Raw genomic sequence first — 26155 nt, forward strand, 5'->3', positions numbered from 1 at the left:
ACGTCATGTGTGGGTGAAGAAAGTATAGGGTGTGTTAGCAGAGTGCTGCATTAGAGTGCAGGTAAGGCACCTTGACAGAGATCCTGAAAGCAGGAGATCAGTGCTGGGTTACACAGGCCGAGCCCGTCAGTGTCAAACAGATCAGTTATCTGCTGATCAGTGTTCCTCTCAGTACCCTCTGCTGGGCCGCAGTCAAATCACCAACTGAGACGGTAGCACTCACAGTAAGGGCAGCCAGATAATGGACTGTATGTTTGTGCAACTTCTAGGGGCCACAAAGTGAGAGGAATAACTTCAATTTGTGTTATTTCATATTGATTCAACCTGCACACAGCTGAATTTGTCAAGTTGAATTTGCACATCGGTTTACTACCTCATTTAATGTAAATCTAAAAAAACAAAATTATAACTTGCTCACTTTGATAATGTATATGTTATTCTATGTTTTTATTTTCTATGTTAATTGTAGTAGTTTGGTATATTTATAGTGTATTCTAATATATGCTTATATTGTGTCTTCCATAGATATCTATCTCTAGTACATATGTACATTTTATTTACTGTTCCTGTGGATTGCCTGGATAACCTGCTGCTGTAACACAATAATTTCCCAATTTGAGATGAATGTCTATCTTTCTATTGTAACAACTATAATTACTCACTAAAATAACGATCATCCTTCTATTAATCATGTTCTAAAATAGTCTTAAAAGCAGCAATTGCAGTAATCTGGTGCACATGACAACCAGAAGGAGATGTGTTATATGTAAAAATGATACTGGTATAAAATATTTAAAAATGTTTACAAGATATGAAATGTTGGCTTGTAAATATAAATTAAGAGAGAATGTTATATCCCGTGTTATTTCATAACTAGTTATGAAATCTTCAGCTACAATATGTAATATACTTTATGAAGTAAATATGCTATTTTTAAAAATGTAAATATCACACATTTCAAAGTTGTGAACTAAAATAGGGGTCGATTTCTTCTCTTAAATTGAACAGTTTTTGGTTTTCTCTGAGCCCACTAATGCATTCATTCCCAAAGATTTAGGCAGGAGATTTTATTAGAGTCGACAAGTAAATTAGCAATATTTCTTCCATAGTCTTTTAACATTTACATCTGCAGTACAGTTTTGTGCCACATGAGGGAGCCTGAATGTTCATGTTGTCCTGACAACAGTAGCCTACTTATAACACTGAATCTAATAGCGTTTGTTTTACTGATGAGAGGAAATAAAAAGGATGATATAGCCTGTTAACTCTATCTAAATGCATTCATTTAGTCTCATTTATAAAGTATTTAACATGTGTATATGTTTTCAATAACACATGCATAAAATTAAATTGTGATTTATCAAACATATATCTCTATATATCTATAACGGCTGGTTTACCTATAAGATAATGTGGTTATAGAGAAATGGCGGTAAAAATGGTAAGGAACGTTCATTTACACACAAATTTGCTCTTCTCACAATTTATAGAAAAGGCCTGTTGTGAACTGGGTCACAATGGTTTGTCATTTTTATAAAGTGGGTCCCCAGAAAAAAAGTTTGGCAGACACTGCACCACTGTCTTCTTGTATTTACATAATCTACGTGTATCACATTAGTAACCAGTGCACTTATTTTTTACACTTTTAGAGTATTATTTAAATTCCATTTTAGAAAGTCATAATATTTGGAAGTTGCTGCAGTACATGGGTCTTTCTTGGCAGGATTCCTCTGACACAGGATGTGACACATGATGTTTCCAGCAACAACAACAACAGCAGTAGCAGTGTGGTTGTTTGAGTAAACAGAGAAGGATCCAACCATAGCTACAAAAGATGAGGGAGAAAGTTCCACCTCCAGAAACTCCTATTTCATCAACCGAAGCTCCAAGACCGTCACAGTTAATCCCACATGGTTTGATTGCCAGCGAATTTCTGGAGAGTGCAGAAGCGCTACAGCGATTTCAATGTATCAGAGCTCAACAGATTAACCCACCTTTGTTGTGGGCCTCCAGCTGTGACAAGGAGTTGACAGCCACCTTGCACAGGGAGCAGTAGAGCAGCTTCTTGGCCTTGTCCTCCTCCGTCTCCGGATTGGACGGGCTGGGGGCCGTGGTGCCGGCGGCTCCTGAAACAGGGGGTCCAGACCCGGGTTGCTCTGAGCCGGCGCTGCCAGTGCCGCAGCCTGGGGAGGATGAGGAGGGGGGGATCAGGGGAGGAGTGGGGGAAGGCAGGAGGGGGCACACCGAGGGCATGGGGACGTCCATTGGTGGGGTAGGCGGGGTGGTGAGAGGGGGAAGGGGCCCCGGGGCCAGCAGGGGCCCGTTTAATTGTAACAGAGGCCGTGTTTCATCTGCGAAAACAACGAGAGAAAGAAAGAAAGAAATGTCAAATGCAATGCAGAGAAAAACAAAGAACCGATTATTTTATGATACAAACTCAAACCATAAACTGTTTTACTGTTGACTTCATTGTCTTTAAACTCAGCGGTGAAGCAAAGTCCCCCTGACATAAACGCTCTGCTATGCAAAACCACATCGCTAACCACTCCCAGTTGAGTGCGGACACAGCGGTCTGCAGCGTAGATCAGACAAACCAACATAAGGCGCTTGCAGACGGAAGTGCGTTTTATTTCCTGTACCGTATACAGTAGGCAATAATTGGTTAAAAAGAGCTCCTTTTAATTTAAATTACACATAAAGTGAATCAGAGGATGATGCCCCATATGTGTCGAGGCGCGTGTTTAATACGTCTTTAGGCTTTTTGAAGTTTTTGAGCCAGTCTTTCACTGATGTGGTTTCGTCTTATTGAAATGTTTCCGAAGAGCGAAATAGGAAACAGATACCGCAGCCTGTGCATGTTATGACTCTTTCCAACACACCTGTTGTTTTTGGCTGCAGTTTGAAGCAAAATGGCACTTGCTTTGTCACAAAGAAAATATCATTAAGTGAGCTCTCCTCCTCACTTTGCCCTCGCTCTCTCTTATTGTTGCATGCTTGATCTCGGGTCTTTTTTCTTTGTCTAACATGTTTATACATACATTTCCAGACACATGTTTCTGGTCAGCCACTCCCACACGCAATGCCTTCGGTATTCTCTGAGCAATGGGTGTTGGCTGAAAAAAGACCCCCTAAATTTGGGTGGGGTATTCAGAGCTCCCCCCCATCAGAAGGCCTTTCTCTAAACGCCACAGGATGTACTGCAGCGCCGAGGACAGGCAGTGGAAAAGCCCCACTGGATTATGGTATTAAAGGGATAACATGGAGTATTTCTGGGAAGAAAACAAATATTGACTTTAACTGCTCAATTCCTTTGAAGGGTTCCCACATGCTTTGTCATTTTATCACATGGCGGAGTCCATAGTGGTTGTGATATATTTATCTTTCCGTCCCACCCTGTGAGTCTTATGTGACTATGATCATCTGTGTAATGTATAGATACTCCATTGCATCATCTCTGGTGAAGATGCCATTGTGAGTGCTTTCCATTCCACTGTTATATCCAAGATCAGAATTCCCTCTCTTTCCATATTGGAAGTTTCCACCTGTAAAGCTGCTGGCTGATGTTTGAGAATATTTCTTAGTCTAACTCTATATGACATCGAGGAGTCTATAATCCAGGTGCACAGTGTGAGGGTAAGTGCTCTTCGGAGAGGTTTGTGACTCATAATGTGCTTACGTTGCCACATCGCTGCCTGAGCTGGTTAAAGAGCTTGTACCTACAAGTGCAGGAAGGCAGAATGATAGAGAAGCTAACAACTAGTATTGTTGTTGAAATTCGCCCACACACAGTCATGCACACATGCCTACAATGCAGAGAAACAAACCCAGAATCCACAGCGTCCATAGCATGTGGTTTGAGTTAAAATCAAGAGGGGAGGAGCAGAGGTGGTTGTTCAAATGAGGGATTTTATGATCCACGATGGCCTGGAGGTCTGCCTCACCAAACCATCACATCCAGTCACTGTTTCACCTCCTACCGCAGTGAATACACTCATCCCCCTTTAGAGCAAGTTCAGCTTGAGGCTATAACCCCTCACAGTAATTCACCGGTTGTCTCAGCAACCTAAAATTACGAATCTCAGCGAGCAGCAAAGCGTTTCTTTTTGTCATATTTACTGACTAAAATGAAAAGCATGAAAGATTCATTCTCGATGTGCTATTCTCTCCGAGGAGATAGGACAAATTGCTATATTTTTCTTGCCCTTTTTCATCCCCACTGTCAGAGTTATTTGAATCTCCAGACACTATAGGGATATGCTGTAAGCCTAATTAAACATTGATAAGGCAGTAAACTGACCTTCCTCTCTGCTAGCTGGCCTCATAGCCAAACAGAAGAAGGCATTATTCAGTTGGAGAGGTCAGCAGGGGGAGATAACTCAGACCAGATGCTTTACACTGTCTGCATTGCCGTAATCCACCACAGGAAATTAAAGCTATGTATAGTATGCAGTCAGTGAGGAGAGGTTTTGTTGATAAAGCCGTGGGGATTTAATACAGACTAATTCAAATTCAGACCAAAACTGCTTCTGTTGTTTGCTGCAGGAGTCAAAGTTCGACCCGATTCCTTAAGTGTGATATTTTCTCTAGTCTGCGATAGCTTCTTGATATATCCGATTGTGAAATTAATGTGGCAAATGTTCCTTATTGTACAAGGAATGTAAGTGATTCCATAGGGTCGGAGAGGAGACTGGATAACGAGTAAGCTTTTTGTTGTTGTATAAAATATAAAGTTGAAAGCAGAACAACGGAGTTATTGCCGTAATCAGTCCTGGGTGTAGGTGGACATTGTGCAGTGATAGATACGCTTTGTTTATTTCAAATGTCGAATTAAAGTGGTGCAATTTAAACCAAGGTAAACAGATTACTTGTGCTGTTGTTAGTCTTTGAGCATTGTGAGATACTGTTCCAGCACTTGTTATCAGAAGGTTTAACACAGGACTGGCGTATTGACTGTGTGGGTATGATAGTTTGTAGGGGTGTGTGCCCGTTCTTAATGATTTACGAGCTAAGAAACCCAATGCTGGCCCTACGAGAGCCCAGCCTCATTCATAATGCAGTTGGGTTCCTTTTTCCCAGTCTGGCCTGCATCCGAACTCTGAGTCACACACACACACGCACACACACACACACACACACACACACACACACACACACACGCAATTATGTGTATTAGATACTTATGTTGATTATTTCAAGTTGATTTAATCAAATAGCTCACTTCAGGGGGAAAAAAACTGTTGAAAACCCTGAAAACTCCAAGACTATAACAACAAATACAGAGTGAGCATGAAAAGCGCATCAGCTCCGTGTAACTGGATACTATAGTCACCTCATAGCCATGCAACCCTAGCCCCTCACATGAAAGTCATCTGTTTAATTGACCTTGGGTGGGTGTGTGTGTGTGTGTGTGTGTGCCTGCGAGTGTTTGTGTGGACTAAAGAGCGCCATAATGTCAGGGTGGTTTTAACAGGGCCCTTCATTAGAGTGGGAGTGCCAGGCAGCAGTAGAGGGATAAAGGAGGAGGGAAGAGTTTCTCTCCAAGTAAACAGCTGTGTCTCCGTCGCTCAGCCAAACCCCTCAGTTCACCAGGCCAAATTCCCCAAAGCCAAGGGCCTCCTCTCTCGGGGCAACTCTGACCACTAACCCTTTGAGGGCTATAAAACACGTGATAGCCCCGAGGTTAAGGAACCAACAGCACTGCCATAACTGACCTTTCACTGTTTGAGCCTTCAGCAAGGTCTCAATGTGTCCTGATTACTGCCATCACTGCTAACTGCATTTGATATGTTGTCAGGCTATTAAATAGGCATTATCCTTTGCTATAAGCACCATAAATGTGGGTCAATAAGGACCCAATATTAGGTTTTATAATCTATTCAAATGGTAGATCACTGAAAGAAGGTATAAAAGAACATGACAGCGATCTCTGGCGACTGTAGTAATTATGACAGGAGTAGAAGCGGAAGTCAGAGGCGATGTAGTTTAGAGAATATGAAAGTCCATAAAGGGCGGAAGTTGGGGTTGATGGATGGGACACAAAACACAGGGCTTTGACTCAGGAAACCGGGGTTTGCATCCCTTGTGAGACCAGCATGTAGTTGTCCTTGTGTTTGTAAGCCTTAAGTTTCATTTTCACTTTAGAAAGTAGTTATTTTAAGCCAAAACATGATGTTTTCACGCTAAACTTAACTAAGTGGTTTTATTGCCTAAACCTAAAGATGCCTTTTGTTTGTGTTCAAAACATAACGTTTCATTCAGTTTTACAACATGTTGCTTTTAGTTTCACTTTCACTTTTACAACGTAGTAGGCATAGTAGACCCTTATTGACCCACATCTATGTCTATTTAATGATATCAGTCAAATCAGGTGGTTAATGAGAAGTGATGCAGTATTAGGTCATCATGCCAAGACTAGAATGTACTTCGACTGTATCATATCTGTCGTATTGCGTAAAATCCCAGATCAACAAACAGACCATTCACAGAAAAAAATCATTCAATATCAAAATGAAATGCTGCTCTGTGTTACAAGAGATTTGCACTGTGGGAAATCTTCTCCTCGTCCTTCCATCCTGTGTGCTTGCTTGTGCCTGTTTGTGTATGTGTGTGCAAGCATTAAGTGTACAGCCTATGTATCTTTGTCAGTTTCAGAGTAACTCCCCCAGAGTGACCAATGTTAGTGTCCACAGGCCAAAGCACAGTGTCCGTCCTCCAGACACTAGCTTTCCCAGTAGAAACCACGCACAGCTGCCTGAGATCATCCCCCTCCCTACCATGAAGCAGAGGGACAGGATCACACTGAGGACACACACACGCACACACACACACACACACACACACACACACAGTCACACACTCACAAGCAAGCGAGCATGCATGGCAGACCAGGGAGAGACAAGGTTCCAGGGTCACGAGAAAGAGGCTTGGATGGAAAAAGGCATTCTTTCACATGTTGCTACTTTCAGAACTCGGTCATGGCAGGCTTGTTTTTGGCTCTTCCTGCTTTTGGAGTTCGCCCCGGGAAGTCTCACTAATGGCGACAGGCCTGGAGCTGATCTCAGATCCCCCACGGGAAGGAGAATGAAAAGGACTGGCCCTCTTACAGTACTACGATCAGCTAGAATAAATTCTAAAGCGTTATTTTTATCCATAAAAAGAGGCAACAACAGCCTCTATTGGACCTGTGTTTCATCTTTTCATTCATTGTGTTTGCTCTGTGCCCTCCTGTCAATAAGGTTGAAATGTCTTGTAAACAGACAGCTACAGAAACCTTTGTAAATGTCACCAAAACATGGCCGGTCTATTCATTGCCTCGTGTTTGATCCGAGGACAGAGCGGTGACACTGAGGGAATGGAAAACTCTGTGTGGAGAAAGGAGAAGGGCAAAAGGCCCACAGCAGCACCCAGCCTCTGAATTATAGCTGGAAATAGGAAGATGAGCAACACAGGAAGAGAGAAAGTAAGGCAGAGAGAGGGCTAAAGAGATGCTGCTAAAGAAAGAGCTTGCAACACCTCAACTATGCCCTGCGTCAACTAATAAATGAATCTTCCAACAGTGAATACTCTTCATTATCAGCTGCTGTCTCTATCCTTTCAGACGCTGGCTTAGATTCTGATCAAACTGTTCCACAATGATGTCATCTTTATTTTTCTCAATACGTCTTAGCACTCATTACCACCATCCTGAGCTGAGGCAACGTGGTGTATTTTGACTCTCTGGCATATAATGGTGTTGCACTTCTAAATAATAACTCACTCAGGAGTGTGCAAAAAAACACACACACACACACACACACACACACCAACAAATGCACACCACAGTGGGGTTCCTTGAAAAGAAGCCAAGAAACTGCAATGTGACCACGTGTATGCCAACTGACCTGCTCAGTCTAAATGGATGGACAACAAACCAGTTTGACATCGCTCAGCTGAACAAAGCATTGCTGTGTTTAGACTGGACTAATACAGAGGATTGTGTGTGGAATAGTAATGATGCTTCTACTTTGATCAACCAAGCGAGACACCTGACATCTGGTTTGGATAGTCTACCCTTCCCTGTGCTACTCAGCTGTCGGCCAGACAAGATCAATCAAAGGGGATCCCCTGGCATCACTATTGGTCTAAATTAAAACCAAAAGCCTGTGATGTGAACTAATGAAGCAGGTGTATCTCTTATGACATTGAACATAAATTGATGTATTATTGAAGCACTATCTTTATAATTTGTCTTCCAGCCAAGCAGGCAATCGTTCCAGTTGTTTTTCTTTTACCAGAAGATACAACTGATTATAAAGAACTGAATCAGTCACTCTGTAATGAATACATACTGAATATTATATATTTGGTTAAGTTTGTGCTAGCATTTAAATTTAGGCTTCTCAACCTTATTGGAAAATGGGTTCAGACCTCTTCTGTTTTAGTTTATTTTCCCTATAAATCTGTTTCCCTTCAGTTATCTGATCATCAGCTGTTTTCATTAAGCATTTGCCAGATTTTTACTGCATTCAGAATTCGACCCAATGCTATGAATTTAATTTCTTAAAGAGGACCTAATATGCTCATTTTCAGGTGCCTACTTGTATTTAGGCTTTCTAGCTCTGGATTGGTCAGCTGGCCAATGTTGTGATTGGTCAACCGAACCAAACTCTTCAGACTCCGCTCCAGCTCCGCTCTAACAAGCTTTGTTTGAGGATGTGCCAAACTAGCCGCTATGCAGGTATTATGCAAATGTGTAACTTGGTGACATCACCACGTTATGGAAAAAAAAAAGTAGGACTTCAATCAAGGCGTTTCAGGCAGTTCAGGAGCAGTGTTTCTGTGGGGGGAGAGTAACTCCCTTTGACCCTGGACATTGGGCTTTGTAACTTTGCAGACCTTTTACACGCACAAAAAACTATTTAACATATTAAAGGAAAGGGGAAAAGAACTAAAGCATAATAGATCCCCTTTAATGTAATTTAATGTGTCCAGGGCTAAAGAAAGGAACTTAGTAATTATAGTAACTTCCTCAGTTTTCTCAATTCAAATACACTTACAAATAATTATCTCAAAATGTAGCAGATTATAACTGTCTAAAGTCCTGGCGCCTAAAAGTGTTGTTTAATCTATTATGAAAGAATGTGAGTGAATATGTGAGACCATACTGTCAGTGCAAATAGTTTCTGAGGTTTGTGTGACTGTGTTGTTGGCCATAAGCTGCAACCACAGACCACACAGAGAGCTGAGATGCTCACAAGAACAACAACACACTGCAAAGCCACTGTGATTAGATGCCTTTGTTATTCTTGCATACTTTCCAACTCATTTTCCAGCAAAACCGATGAGCCTCTAAACATCCGGCACGGATTTAAATGACTATTTCAACAACAAAACTTCTAGTCCTGGTAATATTTTCTGCTGTCTCACCCGCTTTGCTGGGCTCGCTGTCTGGGGCGCTGCCAGGGGCGCCGGGCGGAGACGGGGAGGTGGTGGGGGGCACAGTATGAGGCTTGTCCCCCTCCTGAGGGCGACTCTTAGAGGTCTCGATGCCTTTGACTCTCCTGGCATGCCGGTTTCCTTTGTAATGGGCTTCTGCCTGGCTCTATAGGAGAACACAGAGAAAAAAAACATGTTGATGTAAGTGAACACCAATGCCAACAGGTGAATAAAACATTGCAGGCTGGATTAGACTGATACCCGCACACACATGCATGCATGTTATTCAATATACTGTGGGGACTAGAGCCAAAGACAGCAGGCAGGTTTACAGTGGATGGATAAATAGATTACAAGCTTGGAAACAAAATATACAGTGATGGAGACATTCAAGACCTGTCTGCCAACAATAATAATAATGCACTTTATTTGTTAACCTTTCATACGACAAATGCAGCTCAATGAACATACCAGAAAAAAACACATTATAAAAGATAAAATCAGTGACCTCAACAATACGCTAAACAGCGAACTGTGGATTCTCATTAAATAAAAACAAGCTAAGATAGAATAAACGGGTATAAAATACAATAATAAAAGTTACAGTGCAGTGTAAAAAATTCATAATTATTTGATTTAATTAAAAGCAGCAGCCAACAGCATAGTAATAGTAAATCGTAATCATCATCATAATCATAGTAAATCAAGTGAAGTACATTTTAACCCTCTGAGTTCAACAATAGACCCATTTTTGTCTTTTTGTAGCGGGGGACAGGGGGTCTTTAGGGGGAGATAGCATGTCAACAGTGTATGTCACACATCAATGAATACAATTGGGCTCATTGGATCCACAAAAGTCTCAGCTTTGCAGTGATACCCAATTTATGTAATTCCAAGACTGTTTAGGGACCCCAGTATGCAAAAATATTCAAATACATAATTTTTAGAATAGGTGAAAACAACACATTTGTACTGCATGGTTTTTGCCCCAAACTGCATGTGATTATCATAAAGTGGGCATGTCTGTAATGGGGAGACTTGTGGGTACCCATAGAACCCATTTTCAGTCACATATCTTGAGGTCAGAGGTCAAGGGACCCCTTTGAAAATGGCCATGCCAATTTTTCCTCGCCAGCATTTAACCTAACTTTGGAGCGTTATTTAGCCTCCTTCCCGACAAGCTATAGCATGACATAGTTGGTAACAATGTATTCCTTCGGTTTTCATATGATATTTGTAGCGTCACTCTGGCTCTAAAACTACTGCTACAGCCTCTGAAAGACAGTAAAGTCGGTCAGATTGCCCACAATCCTGTGGGCCTCAGAGGGTTAAAAGAAGGGCAGTAGTGCATTATGTGCAAAGCAAAGTGCACAAAAATAATTTCAGGCCTGAGCTAGTTAAAGGCTCATCATGCAGTATATTGAGTCTATCTGTTTCTGGATTATCTGTTTGTCAACAGTGGGCGTAAATGCTCAGCTCAAAGTTCTGACATACGTTCTCTGCAATCTAAACCTCTACGACAGTACTTGGCTCCAGCTTTCTTTTTACTACAGCTATGCTGACAGACATGCCAAGACGAGTTGAAATGGGGGTCAATGAGATGCCACAGTATCTGCCTGGAGGCCCCATAAGTCCCGCCCTGACACTACCGTTCACTCCTACAACATACACGTATTATTATTACAGCTCACATCATCAGTGGGAGGCCGGCATACATGGACTCCTAGTACAACATAAATACTGTCATCGCCTTCAGCTGCTCACTGAACAGGGTCAGGCGTATTCCCAGACTTATACATGCTAAACTGAAACTTTATTAGGGTCGTCATAAACATACAGGTACATATATGAAATTTGACCTCTGCATTTAACCCATCCTAAGCATTTTTAGGAGCAATGGGCTGCTGTGAAGCGCTCAGGGTGCAACCTGGGGTTCAGTGTGACACTTTGAAACGCCAACCTTAAGGTTAAAGGACGACCGGCTCAACCCACTGAGCTACAGCCACCTCGTAAATCAGGCTCCTACCAGGCAGCTAAGACCCTTTCTGTGATATCTCACAGAAAGATAAAATAGGGATGCGGACTCTGGAGGTTTCCAGGGACTGGAGATCATCCTGCATTCCAGCAGAGAAAAAAAAAAATGGTGCAGAGATCTATAACAGAAGCTGGTGTGGCTAATCTCCTGATGAAAGGCTAGGTACTAGCTAATGTGTTTGTTTCGGAGAGTAAACAACAGAGGCGAGCCATTCGTCAGGAGACTACCGGGACACCAGGGGAGTCTGTCTCTAGTCTGTGTATGTTTTTGTGTCTGCGCAGAGGTATGCGAGTCTGGGACAACATGGCGGATGAGATGCAGGGTCGCCGCCAGCAGTCTAGCTGCACAGTATGGTGACTGTGAAACCAAAACAGACACACACACATAGGTGGGCAGGGGTGATTCATGTAACCCTATTTGCCATCTGTTCCTCGTTCTTTATCTCCCCTCTATCATGGTTTAAATGTCCCTCAATTAAAAGCACAAACAGGCTCCTTACTGATGCAGACACATTATATCAGAGCGGCACTCGAGTCAGATAGCTCCCTGCTGTCTCTGTTGTCTGAGCAGATTGTGTCATGCCATGTGCTGTGCTGGCCAAATAATCTTTCTATCGAGGGGCCAATGATGAAGATGATTATTAAGCGGCTGGATTACAGTTAGTTGTCAGGGAGAGACACGGTCTTGAAGAGCGGCTGACAGCTGACACGGGTGCTGAAAGGCTCGGAAAAATTAGGACAATGCACTGACCACAGGCTCAGGAGTGAGGATAGAATGGCAGGGGGCAGGAGGTGATGAGTACTGTCCACAAGCCCAGTTATGTATGTTTGCTGTATGTGATGGCATCCAGGATGTGAGCTGGAACGGTAAACCAGGGCAGTGTGGCTCTAGCGATTTAGAAGATCACATGTTTCTTGTAAATCATGACGACAAACTGGGCTCTGGATATAGCAGAGCCTCTGTAACCGTACCCCCGTCAGAGGGGTCTTAAGGAGCTGCTTTAGCAAAGCCTGCAGATCAATGTGGAGGTGCAAAGGGGGGGTGCTGCTGAAAAAGAAGTGATCGCTAACATGAAAGAAGGAATGAGGGGAGGTAGGGGGCATATGGTGGTGCACGGCGAAGCCGCCACAGACACTCTCTTAACCTCTCTAACCAAGCAGAGGGGATCAGCTGCCAAGCAGCTCAGATCTGGATGGAGTTTAGGGAAAGAGAATGCAGGGAAGATAAAGGCGATACGGTGCCCAGCCAGGGAACTACAAGACAAGGAAGGTGATGTAAAGAGCTGGACGGAGAATTGGAATGATATAAAAGAGACAAAAATCTCAGAGAGAGGAAAAGCTGCAGCGTATCAGCCTGTGATGCCTGTGTTTCATTACGCAGAGGGTTCAAAGTGAAGTGCTTTCCAGCATGACGAGCATTGTTAGGGGAAAGCCGTGATATTACAACAGCATACTGTAGCTGCAGCTGCAGATGAGACAGAGAGGAATAAAATTGGAGAGGAAGCTGGAAGTGAGAAAATAACAGAAAGACTGGGACAATAAACAAGCAGGAAACAGAGTAAGGGAGGGCGACAGGGAAGTAGAGAGGAAGAGGAAGAGAATAAGGGATGTATATCAGCCATGCTAGTCTTGCTGCTGCAGCAGCTGTGACGTTGGTCAATGCAGCGCGACAGAGCCTGATGATGTCACTAATGCAGCATGCCACCAAGGTTATTGTGCATGAACCTCCGTTTAACACCTCACACCACCACACGACGCAGGGACAGTGGGGCACAAACCCTCCCCCGATCTTTTCCTCCTCTCCTCTCCAAGTCTCCCACTTTCCCAAGATGCACTGGGGCTGTCAGAGCCAGACACTAATCCATGCCCTTGACGAATGCATCTTATAACAAGTAGTGGCAGGCAATTTTAGGCATTTCCACACTGTAAATAATGCAGCATGAGAGAGGGAGACGGATAGAAAGAGGGGGAGAAGGTTGCTGAGAGAGAAAGAAAGACGCACAGAGAGAAAGATCACACGGGGACGCCTGAATGATGGCAAAATGAGGCGTGAAATGAGGGGAGCACGGGGTGCGAGCAGGAAGCCAGAACTGGATCCTTTGAAGACAAATACATTGATCGCGACTTTACATGGTGAGCCCCCATCGCCATCGCTGTCTTTGACCTAAACAACCCAATCAACTCACAGATGGCCGATAAAAAATGAGAAATGTCAACATCAAGGGCAAAATAATCTCTCTCAAGACAGAGCCCCGGACTGGAAAAATGAGGCGGGGAATGCAGCAGAGGATTCTTCGAAGTGTTTCCCGCTGTATTATTTTCACCCATGAAATATTCATCCTGACTTGACAGTATGTAAAAGAGAACAGTGTGGGTGGGGGAGTCATTCGATGGGGATATAAAGGACAGTTTTTCTCCAGCCGAGCTTAGTAGGACAGCACAAATTACACACAGCCTGCTGCAAGTTTGACTTTGCTCGTATACTGCAGTGTGTGCTCTTTTTTTTCTTGTGTACACTGGAAGTGAAAGTGACAATGACAGCAGAGAGTTGGTGTAGACCTGCCTGTATATTTCATAATCCGCAGATTCACGTGTGTGTTTGTGTGATGTGTTATGTCTTTTATCTGTCAGGAGCCAGAAGAAAAGCCGGGGCTGCAGTAGGTCTCACCAAGTGCACAAATAAACATGACATGAGCTTCAGTGGAGAGACCAAATCATTTATTCTTCTGTCTTTATTCTAAAAAATCATGCCTGTTTATGCGTCTTACAGTAACTGGTCTAAACTCTTTTATTGCACGTTAACCAGATATTTTGTACACTTTGCGACAGTTATCTTAGCGTGTTTATTGTTAATGTTTTTATGCTGCCCTCTTGGCCAGGTCTATCATAACATATTTTTACCTTAAAGGTACAGTGTGTAGGATTTGGCGACATCTAGTGGTGTGGTTGCAGATTGCAACCAACTGAGTACCCCTCCGCTCACTCCTACCTTTCCAAGGCTGCAGTAACGTGAGTCACCGAGTGCAAAACCGTGGTAATGCCATTCGCTTCGCTCAGAGGCCATCCTTACCATAATAACATTACTTTAGGAGCAACGGAAGTCAGACGGCAACTTCCGGTACCACAGTTTTGCACTCTGTGGCTCACGTCACCGCAGTTTCACAAGCTTGTCAGAGAACTACGGTGGTCTTCAGGTAACATAAAAACACGAAAAGTCTCTCTCTGGAGCCAGTGTTTGGTTTGTCCGTTCTGGGCAACTGTAAACATGGCAACTGTAAACATGGTGGACTGTGAATAGGACCCGCTCCCTATGCAGATATGAAGGGCTCATTCAAAACACAGCGATTCTTAGTTTCAGGTTATTATACACTAATGAAAACATGGTTATGAATATTATATTCCATTTCTGCAAATAGATCCCCCAAAATGTTACACACTGTTCTTTTAAATAAAGGAAAATGAAAATAAAACCAAGCCCTTCATATCTGGAGTCATTTGCCCAATGATTCATAGTGTTAATGGCACTGTGAGGTGGAGGGATCTGTCCATGACGGAGGCAGACTACAGCAAGATATCACTCTTAGGTTCATGTCAGAAAGTGACAAATATCAGAAATGATTTTTTGAGAGGCAAAGTGCAGCTTACTGCTATAAACACTATTTATCACCCCAATCTGAATGTGATGGCAAAAATGCAGTCTAGACACATTAGATGCTTCTCCTGTGACTTTGCTCCATGTCTTTTCCTTCATAGCTGTCATTATAACAACAGTTTAACCATTAAGTTAAATATTTAAATTCTTCAGATTTACTATACATCCTAACTTTATCCATCAGGACATGTCTTTAACCTCCAGCTGTGGGGGCTCAAACTGTTTCATCATATAAACATCTTTGTCAAACTGTTTCCTGCGCCTATGAAGATATACAGCAGAGAACTCTGCAAAGAGCAGGCTCCCGATTACAGCCCTGCAGCTCCCTGACCACATGGAAACCATGATTGTAGACCTGAAGAGTATATATAGCACTGGTCCACTCCTTAATGTTGTGTATTGTGGATGAATGTACGCCCTAACCCTGAAGTCTGCACCACTGAATAGGGAGCATCACAGCCAAATTATACACTGCACACATGACATTTGGCACCGATGTTGTCATGTGTCCGTCCTGTTGGTCCACAGCAAGAAGAAAAGACTGAGAACGGGTTGGCATCACTACACATAAAATACTTTGTTTTCTTTAATTTGTCATCAGTCACGAACGCATGTTGCCATTAAACTCCCATTATGAGTTTGAATATAAACTACACCATATGGACAAACAGATGAGACTGCTATAAAATTAATTGAATTACACAAAAGCATGAAAACAACCTGCTATTCTTTGATGGCACGCTTATGTGAAACTTACCACATGTTGAAGATCTTAATCAAGCTTAGTCAACGTTCATGGGCAACAGAAAATCTCTTTGAAAATGCAAAAGTCCTTTTTTTCTGCAGCAGCTCTCTCGGCTTTGTGCCGCAGTGATTATTACTTCCACTAACTCCACACCGTCTTGAAACAGATTAAATTCCAACAGGCTCGCAACTGCCAAAATACAGCCCAAAACAAATGTACCACATCCTCCGTGTCAACACCCGGTCTCGGGAGTGCAAACAGGATAGAAAGGCCTCCAACACATTCCTAAAGAAAAGGTGTATGAGGTGTGTGCACAACAAGATACAGCATATTTAATGCCACATGGGAAATGGAGGCATCACGAGAGATGGAGGGAGAGAAACACTGTGCACGTGTTGGGTTTATTTGATGTTTCCGTACCTCTGAGTTGAAGCGGATCTGGCAGACGTTACAGGAGATGACTGGCCGCTTGGTCTTGATCAGAGGAACTCCAAAGGTGTGGTTGATCACGGCCTTCTGCACCGGATCCATCTGACAGAGAAAGAGAGAAACCTGTGAGCTATAATTCATACTCAGTTACTACTACAGTTCTTTGAGCTCCAGAAGTCCCGGTGCTGCAAGTCGACAAGCCCGTCCATGCCTTTAACCTTCGGATGGTATAGAGGTCAGTGTGAAGTAGAGACTATAGGGTTGTGTATTGGCAAGATTCAGTCAATGGGATATGTATCATGATACAGGGGTTACGATTCAATATATTGCGATACTCTAAGCAAGGCGATATATTTCTTTTTTTTTTCTTAAATTGAATTTTAGGAAAACTCATAGTTTAAAGAAAACACCACCATATGCATAAAATATGAGTTCATGCAATCAGAACAGTGGGATCTGCATTTTCATTTCTCACAGTCCCTGCAACATCCAACATCATAGCTCTACTTTGGGAGGGCACATACACTGGGAGGGCGCAACTCTTTGCAAATGAAATAAAGTATTGACTGAATCGATTCGGTGCTTCGGTGAGAAATGTTCGAAGCTTCGTGGCACGGCGTGGTGCAGCAGGCAGCCATGTACTTCTGTCTGTCTGTCTCCATCCCCCCGGTTTCAGTGCCCGGGACGATGCCGCTGCAGCACTACTGTACAGACACGCAGCTCTACACACAACAAACAGCGATATCTGTCTGAGAATAACTAATAATCATTAATGTTGAATATTAATAATGAATAATGTTGTGGGATTATTCCTTATTTCATGGGCTATTTTATTATTATATACTTATAAATATAAAAAACAAAAACAAAAAAACCTGAAGCATTCAAATACTGATTTGGAGGTGGATTACCATGGCAACGGTCAAAGCCTAGAAGCATTCGGGTCAGCCCTAGAATCGATACACTATCACAAAACAAAATATCGCGATTCTCAATATTTTCTTTCACCCTTTGTAGAGAGGCCCACAGTTTTTCTGCACAAGAGACTAAATCTAAAAGTCTAACTGACCACATGCCTGGGTGAATAAACTACACAGCCAAGTGTTTACAGCGTCAGTCCAGTGTTTGTTGTAAGTCTGTGTTTATGTTCAGCAAACAGTGATCAACAGTGTCGACAACGTGTTGCTACAACTGAGACACCTGTTGCATCCTACCCAAACTCAGGCTTCTGATCCGTACCAGGTTGTACTTTCCGACTGTCCTACAGTAATTGTTTCAGCTGGGACGTCCATCATCTACATGGTGTTATAAATTTAACATACTCGCTTTAGGAGCTCTCCGACGTGTCGATGGCTATAAGCCGCTGTTCCAGACACTAAAGACTCTGCCCGTACAGTTCTAAAAGGGCACTGTTCCAATTATTTATCTACGTTTGAAGCTGCATTTATCTAGCGATCATCGCTAATTGACCTTAGCATTAGTCTGGGGTCAATGGCTGGTGTGGATTTCCACCACAGACAATAGTCTGGCACTACAGAGCAGGCAACATGTATAAGATGATGTGGCATTGTGTGGATACACAAGAGGAATGAAGAGAAACAAACGTCGTGGCCTGAAGGACAAAGTGGATATGATGCTGTGTGTTTTGAATTCATATGGCAGCGAGGGAATGTTCCAGAGAGTCCTCCAAGTCTGATGCAAGCCCTTTGGTTCGGAGAGCCCGACAGACTGTAAATGACTCAATTTGGCTCGTCCCTGCATTTAATTTGGCTAATTACCAAATGTTCCCTTAAGCAATGTTGCACCCTAGAGCCACATAGTCTCATCTAAAACACAAATTGCTCAAGACTCTGGCCCGAGGAGTGCCAGAGACAAAAGAATGGCTAAAATGTATATTCTCATAACTCAACGCACAAACAATTTAAATTTCTGCACAGTGCGTGTTACTCAGCAACTCCAAGGAAACCGGGGTAAACAGAGAAAGAGAGAAAGAAACGGGGAGGAGGCCCGAGACATTTAGCTGGGTGACGGGACGGTGCAGAAACGCACCATCTGGAGAAGCGAATGAGTGTGAGAGGAAGATGGATTGGGACAGATAGAAAGAGAAAGGGAGGGAGAGATGGGAAAAAGCCCAGAAAGAGAGAGAGGGAGAGAAAGAGGCCCAGGCCGGACATCCTCACATCACACATTCTTATCTCATTTGGCTCTCTTTCTCATACTCCACGTTCCATGACTCCCTCTGTTTCTCTCCCCAGAAACAGCCTAAAGTAGGCTCAGTGCTGCTATGAATTCAGATGAATAGAAGAGGATGGGGATGGGGGGGGGGGATATTGAGCAATGACGTTGGTGGACGAATACTATCTGAGCAACCGCATGAATACCTCAGCAGTGACTCTGCAATAGTCCGCTGAAAACCACAAAAAAAAAACAGCTTTTTGTCAAATCTTTCGAGCTCTTGTTACCCCAACTTCCACATTACAAGCAAACATAACATGTCAAATACTGTATGTGGGTGTCCATGTCGTGACCCATCATCAAGTTTAACAAGGGCTCGCTGGAGTTACTGTACACATGAGTCATGGGCTTCTCCCCAGCCGGTCATACAGTACTCTGGGTATGGGTCAACTATGATCCATCCCGTCTGTTCAGCTGTTACAAACACCTCCCAGCTGCCAATAAGCCTTTTTGGACGGCAGCTCACATGGCCTCTTACACCCATTTGTTCTCCAAAACATATTCTCATGAAATAGGAGCTGAGCGTTATGACGTAACTGAAGAGGGAATTTCCAAAAAATCACTCAAGACGCTTTGACCAACTCGGTCAATTTTTCGCCAACCAAGAAGATTGCCGACTGTCTTTCAAAATTAGCTGCAATTCCTGCATTAATGGCTTATGATTTAATCCTTTTAATGGCTAAAATCTAGTCGTAAATAATATATATGGTCATCTTGATTAATACTGAGTGGGTTTTGGAAACATATGAGCTGTTTGAATGGGGTGAGAGCTCTGACAGATGTTATGTAAACCACACAGACCACTGACTTTAACATCACTCAGCGGTCACATCAACAGCTCCACGGGGCCTTAAACACCCAAACTCCCTAATGCCTTTTGTTTACACAGAGCTTCTTCTCTGGAGAAACAGCCCAAAAAAGAGCAAGCAAGCATCTCCCAGCTCTGCACAAATACATGCACCTAAACTCACAGACATCCTCTGTCTCTTTCCCTCTCACTTCTCTCCACTCTTTCATCCTTTCTTTTCTTCCTGCTCTCTTCTTCTATAGTGTGTTTGATCATCAGTCCTCTGCAACAAAATGTTTGGAGGAGTTGAATTCCAGCAACGAGGGCTGCACTGTTGTGTGTCTCTCAGTGGGACCACTCTGGCAGTCACACTGGAGTCTGCACTGTGCCAGATAAAAACAGCCTTTGAAGCTCTCCAGTACTTTTGAGTTGTGCCCAGATTAAGACACAGTTTGTTGAAGAAGAAAAAAAACCAACAACAACTGCGAAAAAGCTCCAAGCATTAACTCACCTTCTTCTCCTCTGTGTCTGCAGAGTCCTGGAGCTGCATTGGTCCTCCTGTGTGTGTGCAGCTGGCCGAGGTGTGCGTTTGAGCCTCAGCATGAAAGAGATTGAGAGTGTGTGGTGCACCTTCCTCCCTCATTCAGCCCCCCTGGTCGGTTGTCAATGCTGAATACAAACTAACACTTAGAAAAATAGGACTTCTGCCTAGTGATGCATTGCCATCTACGATTTCTTTGTTTTCCTCGTTGTGGTTGGCACACTCTGTGCTTCTCTTTGAAACGCTGCAAGAGAAGAAGTGTCTGCTGTAAGGATTTTCTCAAATCTTTGCCTTTACTTCCTTTTTTTTGTCACTGACACATCACCTAACAAGTGCCTGTCCCCTTTTGTTCAGCCTCCTTCTCCTCTCCTTTCAGCTGCTTTCTCTCTCTCTCTGCCTCACGCTTCCCTGTAGTGCATTTCCCTCAGTCTGCTTTCCAGTTTTCTCCTCCCCTTCTCGCTCACTCTCTCTCTCACTCCCCCTCTTCTTCACGCACACTCGATCTGTCCAGATGCAGCCAGGATTGTGTATCCCACTCTCCTCGTGCTCGACTCTCCCCCCTCTTCCCCAAGTTCACACCATCTATCAAATGTCATCATCAGCCGCAGGAGCATTTGCCCGCCCCAACAACCCCCAACAAAACCGCACATGAACACACACACACACACACATACACACACATAGTACTCTTCTCTGGTTTCTTGGACAATGGTGTGATGCCTTGACACCAGTGCACATAAGATCTGATAAAGCCCCAAAACACTCTAAATGATTACTATTTTGATATGAAACCTTTAGAGGCAACAGGTGTAATGAAATGCCAGTCAGTAGACAAGTCTTGTAGTCAAGACCACCTAAACCGAGACTAAGTCATGACCAGGACCAGAGTGTATCAAGGTTGAGACAAGACCAAGACTTTGAGGGGTTGAGACCGAGTCAAGATCAAGACCAGACCAGTGCGAGTCCCACACTGCATGACACACCTTAGGATAAAATGTGGAACATGCAAACCATAGCCACTCCTCAAAATGATCTGAAAGATCTACATAAAAACGCCTACACAAAACAATAGAAAATTCCTTATTCCTTTACCTCTTTTATTGCCATATAATATAACAATTTAGTGATATTCCCACCGTTGTGGTCTTGACCGGACTTGAGATAAAATTGTAATTTAACCTTTATTTAACCAGGATTCAATGAGATTAAACATCTCTTTTTCAAGAGTGTCCTGGCCAAGATAGGCAGCAGCACAGTAACACGGTTGCAGACAAACATATTTTAAAACGAAGACAAAGAGCAAATTACAGAATCATAAGGAACCAAAAAATTAATTCATCAGCATTCAAAACATCTGCAGCCAGATGTGCTTGCTTCCAAGTCTTTTAGAAGCACTTTAATGACCTTAAATGAGACCAGCTCTTGAAGATTCATGTAATTTTGTAACTGATTCCAAGAAGAGGGAGCAGCATACTTGAATGCCCTTTTTCCCAGTTCAGCACGGACTTTGGGGACAGTTAAAAGGATTAAGTTCTTGGGAGCGGAGGCAGGAACTTCCCGTACTTTTTTGAAGGATGTAGATCTGCAGGTAAGATGGAAGCAGACCAAGAATAGCCTTATAAATAAGAATACGCCAGTGGTTCAGTCTACGGGTGGACAAGGCAGACCATCCTGAGCATTCGAAGAGTAATGGTGTGTAAGGGCTGTAACATTTTAAATAAAGTGCTCCATAGACAGTATCCAGCATGCGTAGGCTTTGAGAAGATGCATGAATAGAACGTCACCATAGTCCAGCACAGACAAAAAAGGTGGCAGCGACAAATCTCTTTTTGGCCTTGAAGGAAAAACAAGACTTGTTTCTAAAATAAAAATCCAATTTCAACTTAGGCTTTTTCCCCAGCTTTTACTGCGATCAAGACCTTCAAAAAGTGGTCTTGAGACCGCTGCAACACTGATGTCAGTCAATTAATGTGGGGGAGATTAGTGCTGGTATAAGACTACGGAATAAGAGTTGTTTAGGAGGAGGGTGAGAAAAGAGATAAAAGGAGCACGGACAGCAGGTGAGCTTCAACAAGTCTGATCACGACTTTGCATTATTGGACACCTTCATCGGAAATTCCTGACTTTGCAGCCCGAGCAAACCCACATCAAGGCATGTGCATCTCGGCTCGGAGGTGTGTGAGTGTGCGTCTATATCAGGACCAGCTGCTGCGGATAAATAATTCAGCCTCGTCACTGTCTAGAGGCACATCGGGCGAGGCAGGCAGGTAGAGGACAAATCACATTAGAGGACCATTAAAGCTGTATATGGCTTTAGGAGAGGCCATTCGTCTGCTATGAGGCTAATAACCCTCAATGTGAGCCTCATTAAGACTGTACAAACTCGGCACAGATCACTTAATAAGAGATTCTGATAGAATAACTGGCTGATATCTTAGTGCGGGGGCATTTCTCAGTGTTACCGCTGCTATAATGCCGAGTCTTCATTGAAATAATATGCACATATATAGTGTTTGAATGCCACAATAATGCGCAAGGCAGTTAGTGTGTCATTTGTACGGCATGTAATCTGTAGCCTAGTCCAATGTAAACGCATCCACGTAAATATGCTACGCTCAGTGACGTAGAATCAAAAGCGGGAAAGACCACTTATGCCACTTACTTTTAACCAGGAGGCCGGAGTTTTGTTTTGTGACGTGTTTTCAGTACTTATGTAACGTTGTTTCTGTACGTATTTTACTTAGTTTATGTACTTATATCAAGCCCAACCATGATATTTTTCCTAAACAATATTACCTAAACCTAAATATTACCTAAACCTAACTGCGTACGTTACCATAGTCTTGCTGCGTGGCTTAAAAATGACACGCAAAATGGCTAATATGCATCCTCATGACACGCAGAATGTCTGTGTAATGTTGTGCTATTTATTTTGATTTAGATTTTTATAAAAAATACAGAGGACTAAATTTACTTTGTTTTTTTATTTTTCAAATTAGTAGCCAATGAAGGAAAAGAAAAGTAATACTTATAATAACCATAATCTTAGTCAAACAATATTGCTTAAAAACAAAAACAAAAAAGCAGGGGCGAATAAACAAGGACATATAGACAAATAGCAAAAATTACAGAAAACAACAAGCTCATGTGCTATTTATACGCTTCCCATGATACCGGGTTGGCACATCATACATTTAGCACAGTGTGTTTGGTGCAGACAGGCACCAGGAAGCATCTAAGACAGTGGAAATGGCGCCTTTTTTAATGTGAAATAGTTCATTCATACAGTTCTTTGAAAGACATGAGACTCAAGCAGAGTCGTGCTCTGATTGTTTAAACATTCTTCTACCTAAAAAGCCCAACAAGCCATAAATTATTGTCAGTGATGTAAACAGAGCTGCAAACACTTACTCTACTACTCTGGGTCTTCCTGTAAACTAAATTAAGCATAAAAACGGCGGGAAAGCTGCAGGGCTATGACTTCCTTCTCCGTAGGAAAACATCAAGGCGGCAGAGCTCTCATTAGCAGCAACCAAAGTTGTGTCTTTTATTTTTGCATTTTTACGCATCAAGGATGCACTCAAAAGATATTCTATACATGATAAAACAACTGTGCTTCAGGCATCAGATGCTCTTACCCTAGACCTTTCAGTCAAATATCAACTGCACTATCAGGGTCAGACATTTCTCCATTATTTTTAATGCAATGCAGTAAAAGCATCTCTGCCCATCTGCCAACATGCAGTGGAGCTGTAAGGTCAGACTGTCCTCCAAGCCTCTCCTATGGCCCCATCTCCTGGCCACGGGGCTGTAAAGCATCGGCTATTAACATTCACGGCGTCCCTGTGGACCCTCAGACTCAGTAGTTAACGTTGTGACGAGGAGGATGGGGAGCAGAGTGATGTTACAGATGAACAATGGAGAAAGAGAGAGAGAGAGAGGTTCAGAGGGAGTCTTTCAGATGCAACGAGACAGAAGGAAGAAAGCAAGAGTGATTTCAGGGGCTCTGCTATGGCAGATTGTGGACGAGTGGAAACTGAGCGCCTGCGTAATTTCAGTATCTCTATTAATCCGTGTCTGCTGGGTGCTCTGCAGTTGTAACATCAGTGAGAACGCTTCCACTTATGTCACAGCCCATGGAGGGCTATTAAAATGACTGTGTCGTAAAAGAAAAATGTGTTTAACAGTGTCTGGACTCCTGTTACTATCCCCGTATCATACGTGCTCAAAAGAATGTGCCAGATATTTCCAATTAGTCGCAGTGGATTGTCGCCCCTTTGACAAATATACCAGGCTGACACAAACTCTGTTGCAGACGTGGGCCAGGAATAGCATTGCCCCACATACAGTACATACAAAGTTCACTGATTTTACATATTGCTGACGAGAAATGTGTGTTGACATTCCCTAATGGAGTCTGGAGGAACAGGCGGCGCATTATGCTGAGCTGTTGAAATGCTAAGTGTCTCTACGGTCTAATCTAAATGATAAGATGTTAGTCGGGGCCTGGGGAAACAGGAAGATCCCTCTCCGTTAGAATAAATACCACATCAAACAAACTGTGGTGTTTGAAGTACACAGCTACTAGGATGGCCTCAGAACTGCTCTTTCATTCTGCGCTTTGAATTAAAGGAACGGGACAGAGTGTGTTTACACAAAATAATACAGTCTTAGGAATACCCTGCTTCCCTTGTAGTGAGGCCTGTCTGACACAACATGCATTCAGCCTCAACAATTTAAAGACAAGCAGCAGAAAAATATTATGTAGGTAAATACACAGACAACACCATGTCCTACAAGTATCCCAGATTTTGTGGACAAACAGGTGTTTTCCGTATTGCACTGGGTGAGTTAAAGGGCACCTATTGTGCTTATTTTCAGGTTCATATTTGTATTTTTGGTTTCTACTAGAACATGTTTACATGTTTTAATGTTCAAAAAACACTTTATTTTTCTCATACCGGCTGTGCTGAAGCACCTCTTTTCACCCTCTGTCTGAAACGTTCTGTTTGAGCTCCTGCCCCGCCCTCTCGAAAAGTCCAGTCTGCTCTGATTGGTCAGCTGGCCCCTTCTGTTGTGATTGGTCAACCAAACCAAATACTTCGGACTCCGCTCCAGCTCCGCTTGAACTAGATTTGTTTGAGGGCGTGCCAAACTAGCCGCTGGGCAAAGTGTGTTACTAGGTGACATCACCACGTTACAGAAAATAAAGAGGGGACTTCAAGCGAGGCGTTTCAGGAGCAGTGTTTCTGTTGGGGAGAGTAACTCCATTTAGTGTGGACTTTGTGTTGGACTCACCGCGTTGAAGTTGTGGAAGAGGCTCATGCTGTGTGGAGGGGCGGTCTCCATGGGGAACTGTAGGAAGGGTTTCATGTCCAGGTGGGGCTGGAGCATCGTGGGGGTCCGCAAGAATGTCGGCACTGCCGCCCCGGCCCGGTTTATGCCTCCTGGAAACAGACAAAGACATAAATAGATAAATATACACGCCATATTCTTACATCTCAAATAGAATTAAAACAGTCTGCATGTTTGTTTTAACAATTACCGGCAATAAATGTCTTTACTGAAGTATAAAATAGAAATAGAGAGACAGAGAAAATTAAATGGAGCTTATTACAGCTCGCGTGATGCTTGCTGGAATCTGCCTCTGAATTCCAAAAAGCACAATGAGCCATAATTGCACCGCAAAGCAATTATTTCTCTGCACACAGAACAAAACTATGTGGCACCCCAGTGGAACACGTAATCTCTAAACTGAGAGGAAGAAAAGCAGCATTTGGGCCGTTAAGGACGCTTGAATGACTGCTGTGGTTTTTCCTGACAAGTTGACAAGACTGAAGCGCCAAAGTACAGCAGGCAGCACTGCTGTGCACACAAAAATGCTGTGATACTGAGGGCTTTCTGCGCTTTGTAGAACTCACATCAACGAAGCATTTCATTATACTACTAAAACATTCACATCAATTGAAGCAGGAATGCCACAGAGAAGAAAAGAATGCCACAGAGTCTGTGGGGATTTCTCTTATCCACCTGCCTGCCGCTCTCCTCTCTTCTCCTGGGAGACATCTGCAGCTTGATGATAATGAGTTTCATCTCAGCGTGTGTCGCTTTATGTCGTCCTGACTCGTGCACTAGAGTTGGATCACTTGGTTGTGTCCAATCATGGATTCCTCTACTCACGTCTGGCAACATGCTGTTTGAGCAGATTTTCACAGGAGCTAAAACACAGTCACTGCAAGGGTATCCTACACGCACACACACCTGCGCCACTATGTCAATGTTTAATTCTCCTTTAAGAGCGTGCGAGGCTCTCATAAT

At 43.2% G+C, this 26155-nt stretch overlaps 1 protein-coding gene and 1 long non-coding RNA gene across 5 annotated transcripts in view; both read right to left on the reverse strand.

Moving 5' to 3' along the window:
* Positions 1 to 26155, reverse strand: part of LOC119490573 — an 839978-nt gene that overhangs the window by 288917 nt on the left and 524906 nt on the right. The gene's annotated exons all lie outside the window — the stretch shown is intronic.
* Positions 1 to 26155, reverse strand: part of znf385a (zinc finger protein 385A) — a 73831-nt gene that overhangs the window by 7804 nt on the left and 39872 nt on the right. For 3 of the 4 annotated variants that reach the window (XM_037774051.1, XM_037774048.1, XM_037774049.1), the window contains exons 2-5: positions 25136 to 25284; positions 16266 to 16376; positions 9406 to 9580; positions 1995 to 2351 (exon numbers count right to left, since the gene is read on the reverse strand). In XM_037774051.1, the coding sequence (XP_037629979.1) occupies positions 1995 to 2351; positions 9406 to 9580; positions 16266 to 16376; positions 25136 to 25231 (739 nt within the window). In that variant the 5' untranslated portion in view covers positions 25232 to 25284. Of the gene's footprint in view, positions 1 to 1994; positions 2352 to 9405; positions 9581 to 16265; positions 16377 to 19807; positions 20300 to 25135; positions 25285 to 26155 lie in introns of those variants that run through there. The other variant, XM_037774050.1, reaches the window with a different exon arrangement.

This window comes from Sebastes umbrosus, chromosome 6 (genome assembly GCF_015220745.1).
Source record: "Sebastes umbrosus isolate fSebUmb1 chromosome 6, fSebUmb1.pri, whole genome shotgun sequence".
NCBI lineage: Eukaryota > Metazoa > Chordata > Actinopteri > Perciformes > Sebastidae > Sebastes > Sebastes umbrosus.